The sequence below is a fragment of the Schistocerca americana genome, chromosome 5, assembly GCF_021461395.2.
Source record: "Schistocerca americana isolate TAMUIC-IGC-003095 chromosome 5, iqSchAmer2.1, whole genome shotgun sequence".
NCBI lineage: Eukaryota > Metazoa > Arthropoda > Insecta > Orthoptera > Acrididae > Schistocerca > Schistocerca americana.
In genome coordinates this window covers 482721320-482738251 of record NC_060123.1, presented here as the reverse complement: position 1 = coordinate 482738251, position 16932 = coordinate 482721320, and the positions used below count along the sequence as shown (strand labels likewise).

The window sequence follows — 16932 nt, the reverse complement described above, 5'->3', positions numbered from 1 at the left end:
TTCAATGAGACCTTCTCGTCTGGAACGCCATTAGTGGGCAAAGCATGGTGCATTGAAAGAGAAGCCGAAGGAATTTTTTGCTGCAAAATGTGATAATTTGAAACGGATGAAGTTGGTCACTGCTAGATCCTTCGCTCAGACATCAGAAAAGGTACTGGAAGCCTCGTATGAGTTATCGCTACTTATTTCAAGGACCAAGAAAAGTCATATTATCGGAGAGACACTAGTCAAACCCTGTTTGTTGAAAGCTGCTGATATTTTTCTTGGGTCAGAAAGCAAACAAAAACTTTCACAAATACCGCTTTCTGACAATACTGTGAAACGTCGGCTGAAGACATACAAAATCAATTAGTTACGGCCGTCAAACAATCGCAGTTTTTCGCAATGCAGTTAGACGAGAGTACCGACGTTGCGAATTGTTGCCAACTGCTAGCTTTCATTCGCTATATAGAAAATGAAGCATTTAAAGAAGAGTTGCTGTTTTCTACAGAGTTAAAGTCAACTTCAAAAGCAATTCATATAATGGCAGCCATCTCTGAATTCTTTTGTAAAAATGAGTTATCATGGCAGAAACTGATAGGCGTATGCACAGACGGCGCCCCATCAATGCTTGGATGTCGCTCAGGATTCGTGCAGATGGTCAGAAAAAAAACCCTAGTGATACTGCTATCCACTGCGTAATACACCGTCAAGCATTGGCAGCTAAGATACTTCCAAAGGAACTCAATGATGTCTTCAAAATGTGCATCAAAATCGTTAATCATATTAAAAAGAGTGCGTTAAATTCCAGGTTATATACGGCTCTTTGTGAAGACTTGGGAGCAGAGTATAAAACACTTTTATTTCATACAGAAGTACGCTGGCTCTCAAAAGGAAATATGCTAGGAAGATTATTTGAACTTCGAGACGAAGTGATGCAGTTTTTGGAAAATAACAAACAAACTGAATTGTATGTGGAATTTAGAAAGCCCGGTGTTCACGTTGCATTGGCTTATCTGTCAGATATTTTCGAATCTTTAAACACATTAAATTTGAAATTACAAAGTGGAGAGTCAAACATAGTTTTTCATCGGGATGCCATCAAAGCATTTACTGATAAGTTGCAACTATGGAAACGTAAAATTTTAGTCTGCAGTTATTCCTGCTTTCCCAGATTGTCTGGAATCCTGGAAGATGCCCGATTTCACAACGATTTTAAGGATACTGATACTAAGAGTAAAATATCGAACCATTTGCAGCACCTCATTGATGAATTCGAACGATACTTCCCTAACAGTAGTGATAATAAAATTTGTTATAGGTTAGCGACGGATCCATTTCACGTTGACGTGGATGTGTTACCAGACAGACTACAAGAGGAAGTCTTGGAAATTAAAAATGATTCTGCAGCGAAGTATGACTTTGAGAAGATGGCTAAGCCTTTATTTCGGGTGAAATATCTCACGGCGTGTCCCAGCACAGCAGAACAAGCACTGACACTGTATTTACCATTTTCAAGCACTTATTTGTGCGAAAGAGCATTTTCACTGGTAGTGGCGATAAAAAATAAGCTTAGAAGCAAACTCGGTATTGCCAATGATTTACGTTGCGCAGTTTCTACTATTCAGCCAAGAATTCAAAATCTTGTAAAAAATATGCAAGCTTATCCTTCACATTGATTTATTTGTTTGTTTCTTGCCATATGTGTGTGGAAATAATATTTTTATAATAAATACGTCACATCATAAGAGAACTTGTTATTTTTCTCCTAACTATCCTTTCATGTAGGTAATACTGTAAAATTATAAAAAAAACTATTTCGAAGAAACAATATAAAATAAACATAGTGAATCTGATTTAAATATAAATACTGCGTGTGATCCTCGTGGATTCTGATGTTACGTGTGGTATGTTATTTCAACCAACAATAGTATTTCTTCTGGATGAAGACAAAGCGAAAGTTTATCCTAGATATGGCAAGCGAAAATTAGTCCTAAAATCGTATACTGGTGAAGAAATGGTGTGCAGCAATGGAATGTAATCAAGGTAAGGAAGCTGTTTTATTCATATTTTTTAAAGTTCTCTGTAGTCTGCAAAATTATTTCGTAAAAATAATTTTTTTTGTCCGGTTCTGAGAACTGGGCGTTTGTCGCCGTTTAGTAACTGTCGTCGTTGACATAAATGCCAACCTATGCGCAATGACAATGGGGAGCGCTATAGGCGTACAAATCAGTGATGTTCGTTAACACCGTGACTATTTTTGATAAAGAGTGAAAGTAATAAGCTACACTCAATTTAAAATAATGGCCCGCATCCACTAATCTGCAAAGGTCGCAAATATTTTTCCTTGTTTACCAAGGACTTTCTTTACTTTAGCAGTGGCCTATAATCACTAGACTAGACTGATGAAGTAATAACTGCGACTCGATACATTAACAGCCCACCATGTTACATGACGTCACCATCACAAATTTTTCAATAGTTTCTTGATAATTAATAAAAATCTCTATTTTTTTAGGGGGGGGGGGGGCACGGAAGTTTTCTTTTCGGCAGAAGGGGGGCGTGACAAACAAAAGTTTGGTAACCTCTGGTCTAAATGAATGCTTCAAGGGAAGTTATGGTTTCATAGACGGTTTTTATTCCACCTCCTGAGATCTTCTCGTGTCTAAGAAAACCGAGTTTTTTTGAACGCCGTGTGCCACGGTTCTGACCTCCATCGCAGAGACGTTGGGCGAGGGGGTGCGGGTGAGAGAGAGTGTGACGATCTTCCTACCTCGTGACACATCCATAGTGGCGTTGGGAAGAATTTTGGTGAAATTTTCTGCCAATTTGACCTCATTAGGCCACCTAACACCTCACATGAACTACTGAGCTGTAGCTTTTTTTTCGCATTCCAACACATAACTGAAGGAAGCATCGCCAAGCCCGATGGTGACGTCACAAGGTGCCATGCTTTCGAACCATTGTATGCGGAGGTTACGGGCCCTTTTCAGATTTCAAATTCCCATGTTGTAATGTGGGAAAATGACAGGGTTTTAAAAAAGTGTCTAATTCCTTTGCACGGTTTATTTAGAAAAGTCGGAGTCTTAAGATTCAGAATTGAAGTAATCAGAAAAATGATGGAAGTAGAAGGGAACATAATGCAAGGTACTGAGAGAAAGACTTTACTGCGGTATGTGCATTTAGAGCGAATGTGGTAACAGATGGCAACAAAAGAGAAAAAGAAACGACGTCGACCGCATAGAAGATGGCCGATAGATATCAAGGAATGGTTCAAATGGTTCAAATGGCTCTGAGCACTATGCGACTTAACTTCTGAGGTCATCAGTCGCCTAGAACTTAGAACTAATTAAACCTAACTAACCTAAGGACATCACACACATCCATGCCCGAGGCAGGATTCGAACCCGCGACCGTAGCGGTCACGCGGTTCCAGACTGAAGCGCCTTTAACCGCACGGCCACACCGGCCGGCTATCAAGGAATCAATGGACTCTAGTAGGCTTATAGAAGGTGAATAGGAAGAGTGTAAATCATGGAGGTTGAGAGACGAGAAGCAGCATTAGCTGAAAACAACTCGCAAATATGAGGAAAGAAACTTGTGTGCCAACTGCATGGGAAAAATAATCGGTTCCGCTATCAGGTAGGCGCCGGCCGCTGTGGCCGAGCGGTTCTATGCACTTCCGTCTGGAACCGCGCGATCGTACGGTCGCAGGTTCGAATCCTGCCTTGGCCATGGATTTGTGTGATGTCCTTTGGTTAGTTAAGTTTAAATAGTTCTAAGTTCTAGGGGATTGATGACGTCAGATATTAAGTCCCATAGTGCTCAGAGCCATTTGAACCATTTTATCAGGTAGGCTAAGAGGACTCTTTCGTCTGCTTCCTGCGGAATTTTCACGGCAACAAACACAGTCGCTAGTTACCTCTCTTCCTCCTCCTCGTTCTACCGTTGTTCACACCTCTACTCTTATTCTCTTATTTCTTCTTCGTCCCCTTCCTTGTGCACACACACACACACACACACACACAGTAGGAAGAGGTAATAAATGCCCCCAACTCCCTTGCACACACACACACACAGCAGGAAGAGGTAATAAATGCCCCCAACTCCCGCAGCTGTTGCAGTGCCCCAAAGGGGCCTGCGGTTCCCAGAGCCCTTCAGTTCTTGTAAACCGAGCGACGATTGCGAGTGGAAATCCTGTAAGAGCGATAGCCTTTACTGAGTGGAAGATACTACAGTGCTAGAGAATGCTTTCCAAGGAATGCAACAGACAAATCTACAGTTGCAGGAAACCAACTACCTAAAACCGTGACCTCTCGACAGTTATATTTTTATAATTAGTGAGGAAGCCTAGAAATCTTTGCTACTCGGAGAAATAACAAAGCGTTCATAGACAATCGGTGTTTACAGAGGCGGACAATACTGCTGAATGGAAGAGAACTGGGACAAACATCCCTGCTTCCAAATGACTGCGTCATAACGTGGCGGACTTCGGAATATTTACAGCTGCACATACTGTATATTCTGTAAGCCACTGCACTGCTTAATAGTTATAACAGTTACTATTCCTGTTCCTGTATGGAGAAAGGATGATACAATGCATTTTGTATTATCAACAGTGACTGCTGTTTTTCTTTTTGTAGGACTTTACCATCTATTTTGGACATTACTATCTCACCAAATCAATTTTCTACTAAATAGCATACTAGCTGTTGTCAGTGTTGTTTTAATACAGCTTGCATAGGCTTCATTGTACAGCTGACATCTTTTGTTGGGCTGCAAAATTCACGAAGAGTAACTATTCAACTGTAATGGTTCTCTTCTTCACGAGTTCAACACAAACTGCAATAATTAGACGGGACAACGCTCCATCACGCAACCTTTCTCTTGACAACGCATTACACAGAACTTCATTTCTGCTAATAAAACATTCAGTTCCCATGAGCCAGTCCTGCTAACTATCACGTACATCCATCTTGGAATATGGAACTTGATTGATCGCGCAGTAACGTGCTCGTCCACTGTCAATTACCACCTGTGGATGCAGTGTAATCTATAAATTGCTCATGCATAGCACACGCTGTCATACACAACTGACTTACTGCGCTCCGATACGTCTGAGCACACCAAGTCGCCATAACTAATACACGGTGGTCCATTGATCGTGACCGGGCCAAATATCTCACGAAATAAGTGTCAAACGAAAAAACTACAAAGAACGAAACTTGTCTAGCTTGAAGGGGGAAACCAGATGGCGCTATTGTTGGCCCGCTATATGACGCTGCCATAGGTCAAACGGATATCAACTGCGATTTTTCAAATAGGAAGCCCCATTTTTATTACATATTCGTGTAGTACGTAAAGAAATATGAATGTTTTACTTGGACCACTTTTTTCGTTTTGTGACAGATGGCGCTGTAATAGTCACAAACATATGGCTCACAATTTTAGACGAACAATTGGTAACAGATAGATTTTTTAAATTCAAATACAGAACGTCGGTACGTTTGAACATTTTATTTCGGTTGTTCCAATGTGATACATGTACCTTTGTGAACTTATCGTTTCTGAGAATGCATGCTGTTACAGCGTGATTATCTGTAAATACCACATTAATGCAATAAATGCTCAAAATTATGTCCGTCAACCTCAATGCATTTGGCAGTACGTGTAACGACATTCCTCTCAACAGCAAGCAGTTCGCCTTCCGTAATGTTCGCACATGCATTGACAATACGGTGACACATGTTATCAGGCGTTGTCGGTGGATCACGATAGCAAATATCCTTCAACTTTCCCCACAGAAAGAAATTAGGAGACGTCAGATCCGGTGAACGTGCGGGCCATGGTATGGTACTTCGACGACCAATCCACCTGTCATGAAATATGCTATTCAATACCGCTTCAACCTCACGCGAGCTATGTGCCGGACATTCATCATATTGGAAGTATATCGCCATTCTGTCATGCAGTGAAACATCTTGTAGTAACATCGGTAGAAAATTACCTAGGAAAATACTTATACGTTTGTGACTATTACAGCGCCATCTATCACAAAGCGAAAAAAGTGGTCCAACTAAAACATTCATATTTCTTTGCGTACTACACGAATATGTAATTTAAAAAATGGGGGTTGCTACTTAAAAAAACGCAGTTGATATCCGTTTGACCTATGGCAGCGCCATCTAGCGGGCCAACCATAGCGCCATCTGGTTTCCCCTTCAAGCTAGACAAGTTTCGTTGCTTGTAGTTTTTTCGTTTGATGCTTATTTCGTGAGATATTTGGCCCGGACACTATCAATGGACCACCCTGTATAAAGGCTTCTCAATAAACTCGATCAATACAACGTCACCAGCTCAAATTACATGTCTGTTAATTATATGTGACGGCGAAAAAATTCTTAAACATTTTATTATTTAATAGATTTTTTGCACCTATTCCATATCAGACCTCAGTATTTTCTTCTTACGATTTTCTCAAGATGTCACTTAATTATAAACAAGAAAATTAGCAAAACACATATAAATGAAGTGAAAAGTAGTTTAATTTTTCTATGTGAATAAAGGCTTTATTGAAGTACAAACTTATTTATGACATAGGAGTTACTTATCCATTGCCTTATTTTTCTTTCCTGTCCTCGTCTTAAGGCGCTTAGTGTAGCTATTTGTATGATTAATTACGTGTTGGAAGTCTCAGTTAAGTAATGAAGAATAATCTCCCATCATATTGGTTTTCCAGCGGCCCTGATACCGCACTCCAATTACTTTGATCTTCCGCTTATTCCTTTGTCACATAAACGAAATTTCTAAGAAAAAACTAAAGCGACTCACCTAAATGTGAGTCTTGAACGTCATCAAACAGCCTTAGTACTTGAACCTTTCCAGCATGTTGCCTACATTAGGAATATAATGTAGTTCTTTCTTGTTGGCCAAGAACTTAGTAACATCTCCTTGAACAATATCCTTGTCTCCCACTCAGAGGTATTCTTGATTCATAGTTGGACTCGAATAACATTTTTCGAGTGTGAAGACCAATAAATACAACGTCTTTGACATTCACTTCTGATTGGTGAGGAAACTATTGACACAGATACTTGGATCATTTCCATCGATAGGTAAAGCTTTCCTCAAACAGTTTTATTTTACCCATCTTAATGTGCAGAAGTGGTGATACAATTTCTCTTCGGATCCACGGGGTTCCTTCGCAAAAAGTAGAAGAGCCAAATAGCTTGTCATAAAAGCTACGATATAGGGCAGCTACTGCAATTACTGTTACGGAAATATCATTTTTAATTGAATATAATTATTAACTAAACTAGTACATCACTAAAATCGCTAAAATTGCATTCCTTTAAAAACTGAGTGTTAATTTCTTTTAAAAAAAGATTTTGTGACACAGCTTTTTGTTGTCATACTAAAAATTAGTATGAAGAAACACAACAATTAATTTTAAAAAACTGGTTGGTCTAATGTAAAAGCGTGATGTAGATAGTGTCCAGTCCAACCGTAAAATAGTTTCAGTGCTTGGTAAAGCTCATGAAACAGGCTGACTTTATTGAGGACTCTTGAAAAAATTTTGCAAGGAATAAAATTTTTCCAAAATTACTAACTGAAAATAAGCCAGTTTTCACTAGAAAATTTGCAGATACAAAATTAAAGATAGAAAAAAAAATGGCTCTGAGCACTATGGGACTTAACATCGATGGTCATCAGTCCCCTAGAACTAAGAACTACTTAAACCTAACTAACCTAAGGACAGCACACAACACCCAGCCATCACGAGGCAGAGAAAATCCCTGACCCCGCCGGGAATCGAACCCGGGAACCCGGGCGTGGGAAGCGAGAACGCTACCGCACGACCACGAGATGCGGGCTAAAGAGAGAAATAGACTCATTTGAGTTTATAGGAGGAGTTAGACAACGTACTATTTGAATACTTGTTCAGAGAATGAATGAATACGTTAGTAGGACGGAACATCAAAAGATTAGTAGAGAGCAGTCATGTAGGTGTAAATGAAGAATGGCTTCTAGCTAGGATATTCGTAATAGAAAAAGTGAGAAGGCTAAAAACGTAATGAGCTTCAGTTGAACCAACAATAGCAAAATGAGGCGAGAGAAATAATCAGGTCATTTTATTAAATCTGGAAACAGCTCCCAGTATCTCGGAAAAAGGATAGAAACCTGTTCGACTGTTCTCTCGTAATCAACTAGCATGAAGGATAAGGAATACTTCAGGTTTACCCCCATCAGAGTGCTATGCCTAAAATGTAAAACTGCGTAAGTCAGAAGAAAAGGCTAAGAGCATCTAAAAGCAATTAAAACAAAAAGGGGGATGACTGAGGCAGCGGCCAGGGGAGGTATTATCGAGGGTCTTCCGCCCTGTCCTAACCCTAAAAGTAGTTTAAAACGTTATATCCGAGAATAAAAACCATTTCCTCGGAAAAAAAGAAGAACCAGATCAACTGCCCGCATGTCGGCCGCCAGTCTTAGAGGCAAGGAATTCGGAAGACTGAGCTTGGAGTCCAGAACCAGAACGAGGGGGCATTCCACCAGGATGTGAGCGATTGTCTGTAAGGCTTTGTCTGTAAGAATTTGGTAAAACATCTGTAAACACTAAACAGTGCATTTTGAGCTCTTCCGACATTTGTTTTGAGGATTTGCTGGTGCAAATAAGTTTCTCCTCACTCAAAAATTTAACGTCATTTGGGATACCACTGCTCTCTCTAATAAGCTCCTTCCTGTCAAAGAGACCATCACGGTTTGGCGTTATTCCTTCCTGTTTTCCACCGATTTTACTACTCCTACATACTACCATAATTCACTCAAATTTATGACTGACGTCAATAGCTCCAGATGATCTATCTTTTGACTGAGGAACTGACGACCAACCAACATTCAGTATTAATAATATTCCATCCCACCCCCCTTTCCATATCGCAATAGTGAATAGTACACGGTACTAACGAGTATTGGTAGACGTCTGTGTAATCCCAATTCGCTCTAAATTGAGTAAACAAATATGTGACGAATTACGTTGCTGTTCTGTGCATTTCCTCCTTCGGTAAACCAACTTCGTAAATATCCCATACTGGCGAAAAACGCTACAGAATCGGTGGGGCGAATATTTTGTAGGCGACCAGCTTTGCGAATCGACAGAAAGAAAGGAAGAAGTTATTCACTTCTTACAAGTATTCTGTTTCCTTGTCAGGCTTAGGTTTTGTCTTTGCTGCTCTCCCATTAGCAGCTCAATCGGTACCAGGAAAGGTGCTCGGCATACACACGTATCATAAAAATGTATGTTTCATACCGCTTCCAAAACCACTGGTCCCATTTCAGTTTAACTTGGCACACACATCGCTTACAGTCTGAAAAAGATTGGTGTGTGGGTAAGAACGACCTTCCTAAAAAAGGTGTGGTGGTTCGTGTGAAAAAGAACTGTAGCCCAAGGTGCACGAATTCATCCAATGTTTGAGAATGAGACAGGATGCAGCAGGAGATGGACTGAGACAGGAGGCGGGGGGGGGGGGGGGGGGGATGGACAGAGACATGGGGAGGAAGAAATGGACGAACAAAGGGAAGACGAGACAGACAGAGAGAGGGGGATAAGTAGATGGACTGAGAGAGAAAGGAGAATGAGAAGGAAAGAGAAAGGGAGAGGTAGAGGAGATGGGACGGAGATTGACGGGGCAGGAGAAGATGGACTTAAAGGGGGAGGAGCAGATGGACAGAGAGACTGAGGAGTAGCAAATGGGCAGAGAGTTGGGGTGGAGGATATGGACAGAGACAGGGGGAGGAGAAGAGAGAGGGGGCGGAGGAGACAAACAGAGAGAGAGAGAGAGAGAGAGAGAGAGAGAGAGAGAGAGAGAGGGAAGGAGGAGGTAGACTAATAGAGCTGGAACAAGTACGCACCCGGTAACACCGGGTACTCAGCTAATTCTGAAATAAATTTCAATTTGCAGTCGTAGTGTTCACATGTGACCATCGTGTTTACATCTACATCTCGATCGGTACACCGCAAGCCACATTACGATATCTGGTAGACGATCGTTCTGATACCACTATCACTCACTATCATCCCTGTTCCTTTCTAAAATGGTGAATGAGAACGACTGTCTATAAACCTCCGTACGAGCTCTAATTTCTCTGATTTTCTCATCGTAGTGATTTCATGAAATATATGCCAGAGGAAGTAATATGTTGCACGACTCTCCTTGGTGCGTATGGATTCGGAATTTCAACGGTAAACCTCTGTATGATATGCAACGCCTCTCTTGCAGTGTCTACTACAGGGCGCTGTTGAACATCTACCTTATATTTATGTCCCATAAACGTTCGATGGGATTCATGTCGGGCAATCTGGGTGGCCACATAACTCGCTCGAATTGTCCAGAATGTTCTTCAAACGCCGGTCGGAGTGGCCGTGCGGTTCTAGGCGATACAGTCTGGAGCCGAGCGACCACTACGGTCGCAGGTTCGAATCCTGCCTCAGGCATGGATGTGTGTGATGTCCTTAGGTTAGTTAGGTTTAATTAGTTCTAAGTTCTAGGCGACTGATGACCTCAGAAGTTAAGTCGCATAGTGCTCAGAGCCATTTGAACCATTTGTTCTTCAAACCGATCGAGAACAGTTGTGGTCCGGCGACATGACACGTTGTCATCTATAAAAATTCTGTTGTTGTTTTGGAACATGACGTCCATGAATGGCTGCAAATGGTCAATTATCGGTTCAGTTTGACCAGAGGACACAATCCTTTCCATATAAACACAGTCCACAGCCTTATTGAGGCACCACCAACTTGCACAGTAACTTGTTGACAACTTGGTACCATGGCTTCGTAGAGCCTGCGCCACACACGAATCCTATCATCAAATCGGGTCTCATCTGACAGGGGTACGCTTTTCCAGTCGTCTACGGTAGAACCGGTATGGTCACGTGTCCAGAGGAGGCGCTGTAGGCGATGTCGTGCTATTAGCAAAGACACTCGCGTTGGTCGTCTGCTGCCACAGCCCATTAACGCCAGATTTCGCCGCACAGTCCTAACGGATACCCACATTGATTTCTGTGGTTATCTCAATCAGTATTGCTTGTCTTTTAGCACTGACAATTCTACGGAATCGCCACTGCTCTCAGTTGTTAATTGAAGGCCGTCGGCCACTGCGTTGTTAGTGGCGAGAGGTAATAACTGAAATTTTGTATTCTCGGCACAGTCTTGTCACTGTGTATCTCGGAATATTGAATTCCCGTAAGATTCTCGAAATGGAATGGTCCATGCGTGTAGTCCCAACCAGCTTTCCGCGATTAAAGTCTGTTAATTCCCGTAGTGCAGTCACAATCACATCGGAAATCTTTCCACATGAAGCATCTGAGTACAAACGATAACTCAGCCAATGCACTGCCTTTTTTTTTTTTTTTTTGTACGCCATCGTATCTCCATCTGTATAGGGGTGGGTTGGGTTGTTTTGGGGGAAGAGACCAAACTGCGAGGTCATCGCTCTCATTGGATTAGGGAAGGACAGGGTAGGAAGTCGGCCGTGCCTTTTCAAAGGAACCATCCCGGCATTCGCCTGGAGCGATTTAGGGAAATCGCGGAAAACCTAAATCAGGATGGCCGGACGCGGGATTGAACCGTCGTCCTCCCGAACGCGAGTCCAGTGCGCTAACCAATACGCCACCTCGCTCGGTCCATCTGTATATGTGCATATAGCTATCCCATGACGTTTGACACGTCAGTATATATATCACTAAGGATATAGTAGGATGGAGTTGTAAAAACCCTAAGAAGATGGACTTCGGAAGGAACAAAGTCAAGGAAAAAGAGGAAATTCTGTGATCAAGACCTGAACACCACGCGATTGTCGCCCGGCCACCACGTCGTCCTCAGCCGTTCATCATCTGTTGCGGATAGTGTACATGGGGTCGGTACACCGCTCACCCGGCCGTTGTTGACATTTACACCTTGGAGCTGCCACCTCTCTGTCAGATAGCTCCTCAGATGACATTACGAGGCTAATTCGCCACGGTCCAGTGCTCCCACCAAGGAGACCTCCCTATCAGTACCGAGAATCGAACTCGGGTCCTTCGCATAATATTTTCCAAAAACAGACATAGTGTCTTATGGGATAACAGCAATCAGTGATTTTATAATGTTACTTTAAATCCGTCTTGATTGCAAATTTTTTATTATTCATATCAAGACGGATTTAAAGTAACTTCGCATAATACTCTGTCTCCCTGACCACTAGGCAACAAAGGTGGACTGGAACAAATTTACTAACACTATTTTATTTTCCGACGACCAAGTTCTCCTCGCAGACGGAGAAAGCTTCACAAGAAAATATGTTCAAATTGAATAATGTTTTGCAAACTTATAAAATGATTGTATCCATAAATAAAACAAATAAATGGCGATAGAAGGTAAACACACAAGCAGAAAAAGTAGTGATAAACAGTAAAATAAGAGAACAGGTAAATTTGTTTGGATATCTCGGGACAGAGATATCGATATACAAAACCAATTCAGACGTTGTTCAAACTCTACAGAAATGTAATGCTACCAAGAATCCACAACGTGGCTGTTAAGCCTGTTCTTACGTATTGTAGTGAAAACTGGATACTAAGATAATGACACGAACGAAGGCTTGAAGCAGATGAAGAAAAGTTTCTGAGGTCACTTCTTGGACAAACGCTAAGAGGCAGTTTGCGGAATGAAGATATAAGATAACAACTAGATGTTAAAACAACAGTGACAGAAGGCATTAGGCACAACCAAAAAAAGTTGTATGACCATGGCAAAGGATGTCAGGTGAGCTAATGCCGTGGGAAGCATTACATTGCAACCAAACTCGAAGACATATTGGACGGTCAATGAAGAGATGGAGACAACTGTTTTGTTAAAGTGCCTTGGTTTCGGAACTGGGCAACAGCTATTCCTTGAAACGGAAGAAGAAGAAAAAGAAGAAGAGGCATTCATGATCCTTAGATGATATCAGTTTCATATAAATACAGCTCTCGTCGGTGAAGAGAAGCCATTCAAATGGTTCAAATGGCTCTAAGCATAATGGGACTTAACATCTGAGGTCATCAGTCCCCTAGACTTAGAACTACTTAAACCTAACTAACCTAAGGACATCACACACATCCATGCCCGAGGCAGGATTCAAACCTGCGACCGTAGCGGTCGCGCGGTTCAGAGAGAAGCTATTGATCGAGGTTCTATTCCAGGTCTTCTGTTACTTTCTCTGACCACAGTGCTATGGGTTTTGTGCTGATGTTCGTAATGGACTGTTAGAACCCAAATTGATTGTTTGCTGACGGTTAGATACTCTCTGAAATGAAGCAACCCTCCCAGTTGCGTCCAAAAAGACAACGTGCAATCCTGCCGCATTTTCCTCAGGGTAACTATGAGCCAAAACTTTTTGGCAGCGGTCATCACCTTAGCGGCCACTACGAGTCAAAATTTTCAAGTTTTATGCCTGACGGTAGTGACTGAATGTTTGAATGTCGCTGAGGTGTACGGCAATGCGGCGGGCAAGTTCCGGCGCTGACTGGTCTTCTGGCCATAAAGTGATGTTGTGTGCACTGCCTAAGTTTGAAATTATGCTTCGAGGCATAATGACAGTATGGACAGCCGCACTACCTTGCTCACGATTCGCGAAACAGCGTGCTGCTCTTTGCTGCAGGTTAAATTTTATCTCCATTACGATTTTACTGTATGTAGTGATTTCCTATCGTCAAAAGAGAATTAAAAGGTTTCGGGTAGAGAAAACTATATAAATCATTAGGATGTGAAAAACTTTTTGAGAAGTTTTGTGTAAATGTAAGTCCTTCAACGGCAATGATTTGTCCAAGTCAACCTTTTTCCTCTTACTTACAGCAAGGAAGTACAGTGCTTACTTCCTACTTGTGACATCTGACTGAGAGAACGGTGTTTTCTTTGATCAGCTGCTGATGTGTTCGTGTGTTTGGCTGTGCAGGTGAACATCTCCAACGCGTGGTTCCTGCCGCAGGAGGGCTACCCAGTCTTCTACCGCTACTTCCGGGACCGCATCACCTGGTTCGAGGCGGACGCAGTCTGCCAGTTCCACCACGCTAACCTCGTCACAGGTACCTTTCATAACAACAGTACTACTGGCCATTAAAATTGCTACACCAACAAGAAATGCAGATGATAAACGGGCATTCATTGGACAAATATATTATATTGGAACTGACATGTGATTACATTTTCATGCAATTTGGGTGCATAGATCCTGAGAAATCAGTACCCAGAACAACCACCTCTGGTCGTAATAACGGCCTTGATACGCCTGGGCATTGAGTCAAACAGAGCTTGGATGGCCTGTTCAGGTACAGCGCCCCATGCAGCTTCAAAACTATACCACAGTTCATCAAGAGTAGTGACTGGCGTATTCTGATGAGCCAGTTGCTCGGCCACCATTGACCAGACGTTTTCAATTGGTGAAAGATCTGGAGAATGTGCTGGCCAGGGCAGCAGTCGAACATTTTCTGTATTTAGAAAGGCCCGTACAGGACCTGCAACATGCGGTCGTGCATTATCCTGCTGAAATGTAGGGTTTCACAGGGATCGAATGAAGGGTAGAGCCACGGGTCGTAACACATCTGAAATGTAACGTCCACTGTTCAAAGTGCCGTCAACGCGAAGAAGAGGTGACGGCGACGTGTAACCAATGGCACCCCATACCATCACGCCGGGTAATACGCCAGTATGGGGATGACGAATAACGCTTCCAATGTGCGTTCGCCGTGATGTCGCCAAACACGGATGCGACCATCATGATGCTGTAAAGAGAACATGGATTCATCCGAAAAAATGATGTTTTGCCGTTCGTGCATCCAGGTTCGTCGTTGAGTACACCATCGCAGGCGCTCCTGTCTGTGACACAGCGTCGAGGGTAACCGCAGCCGTGATCTCCGAGCTGATAGTCCATGCTGGTGCAAACGTCGTCGAACTGTTCGTACAGATGGTTGTTGTCTTGCAAACGTCCCCATCTGTTGACTCAGGGATCGAGACGTGGCTGCCCTATCCGTTACAGCCATGCGGATAAGATGCCTGTCATCTCGACTGCTAGTGATACGAGACCGTTGGGATCCAGCACGGCGTTCCCTATTACCCTCCTGAACCCACCAATTCTATATTCTTCTAACAGTCATTGGATCTCGACCAACGCGAGCAACAATGTCGCGATACGATGAACCGCAATCGCGATAGGCTGCAATCCGACCTTTATCAATGTCGGAAACGTGATGGTACGCATTTCTCCTCCTTGCACGAGGCTTCACAACAATGTTTCACCAGGCAACGCCGGTCAACTCCTGTTTGTGTATGAGAAACCGGTTGGCAACTTTCTTCATGTCAGCACGTTGTAGGTGTCGCCACCGGCGCCAACCTTATGTGAATGCTCTGAATAGCTAATCATTTGCATATCACAGCATCTTCTTCCTGTCGGTTAAATTTCGCGTCTGTAGCACGTCATCTTCGTGGTGTAGCAATTTTAATGGCCAGTAGTGTAATAAACTTACTTTTGCTTTTAAGGGCTTCTCTACTCTTCAGCAGCTGCCCTGTATTCCCGTTCGCGAACTTTCACGATCAGGGTAGTCTTCCTCTTTCAGATCTCTACCTCGTCATTGTAATAACTTCAGCTCTCCATGTTCACCTCGGCTGTCCATGCTTCCTCTTTCCTGGCGGCGACCATTCCAGAATTGCTTTTGGCCAGCATACTTGCACCATTCGTCGCACATGGTCATATCACTGAAGAGCTCTGTTCTCAATTCTTTGCACGATTGGTGTTCATTATTCATCATCTCCCTAATTTCTTAATTTCTTCTCCGCTCAGCTCTGGATATCCTGGCTGTATCCTTATTCCATTCATCTCTACAGCCCGTACTCTGCTTCTCTGCCGCTCCCCCATGGTCCATCCTTCTGCACCGTACGTTAGTATACTTTCCACTACTGTTTTCAGAATCCTCTTCTTTATTTCTTTTCATATTGCCCGACTCTACAGAACTCCATTTAGCATTTAAAGTGCTCTTCTTGCCTGCTGGATCCTGCATTCCACATCTGCTTCACTGCTTCCCGAGGAGTGGTTGAGGAAAAGAAGAAACTACATGACATCTTGTTAAGCTTTGTGAATGAAGAGGATTGGGATAGGTACAAGATATACAAAAGGAGGGCAAGCAATTAACAGGAAAGCGTAAGGGAGAGCTCTGGGAAAGAGTATGTGGGGAAACAGAGCATTCGCATGGATACAGGAGATCGGCAGAGGCATGGAGTTTAATAAGAAAGAAGAAAATGACTAGAAATCCTGCACCCACAATACAACCTATTGGATAGTGGAAAAATCACTTTGAAGAGCTTCTGGTAGAATGAAGAAGAGGCCACGTGTTAGAAGCCTACAACAGAAGCAGTACTGGTGGAGGGAGAGGAAATACCAAGAGAGAAGTATTTGTTATACATATCTACTATCTATGAAAAGGGAGACAGGAAGCACCCAAATAATTATAGGGGAATTACTGTTATGGCATCTATCAGCAGACTTTTTAATGTTTCACTGATAAACAGGCAGGAGAATGAGACTGAGATAAAGATGCAAGAGGTACAAGCAGGTTTTACAGTGGGACGGCCTTGTATGGATCATATTTTTAGCCTTTGGCAAATAAGTGGGAAGGCTTATTCTAAGGGTCAGGAAGTTCACTTAATATTTGTGGATTTAGAGAAAGCGTATGCTTTTGTATCCACCAACTCACTATGGGAAGCAATGGAGTATATCGGTGCAGAAGCATAACAGATATCCCTAATTCAGAGAATCGTACGTTAAATCAGGGAGAAATTTGAGTGAGACTTTCCAAACATCGGAAGGAGTTAGACAGGGCTGGAGCATGTCACAGATTCTGTTTAAAATATACAGGGTGTAAATTTTAAGTTGACAAACCAGA

General features: G+C 42.6%; 1 protein-coding gene across 1 annotated transcript in view; it reads left to right on the top strand.

Annotated features, from left to right (window-relative positions):
• LOC124616462 overlaps positions 1–16932 on the top strand; it is a 436627-nt gene that overhangs the window by 358770 nt on the left and 60925 nt on the right. The window contains exon 2 of the mRNA XM_047144770.1: positions 13953–14082. Within this exon, the coding sequence (XP_047000726.1) occupies positions 13953–14082 (130 nt within the window). The remainder of the gene's footprint in view (positions 1–13952; positions 14083–16932) is intronic.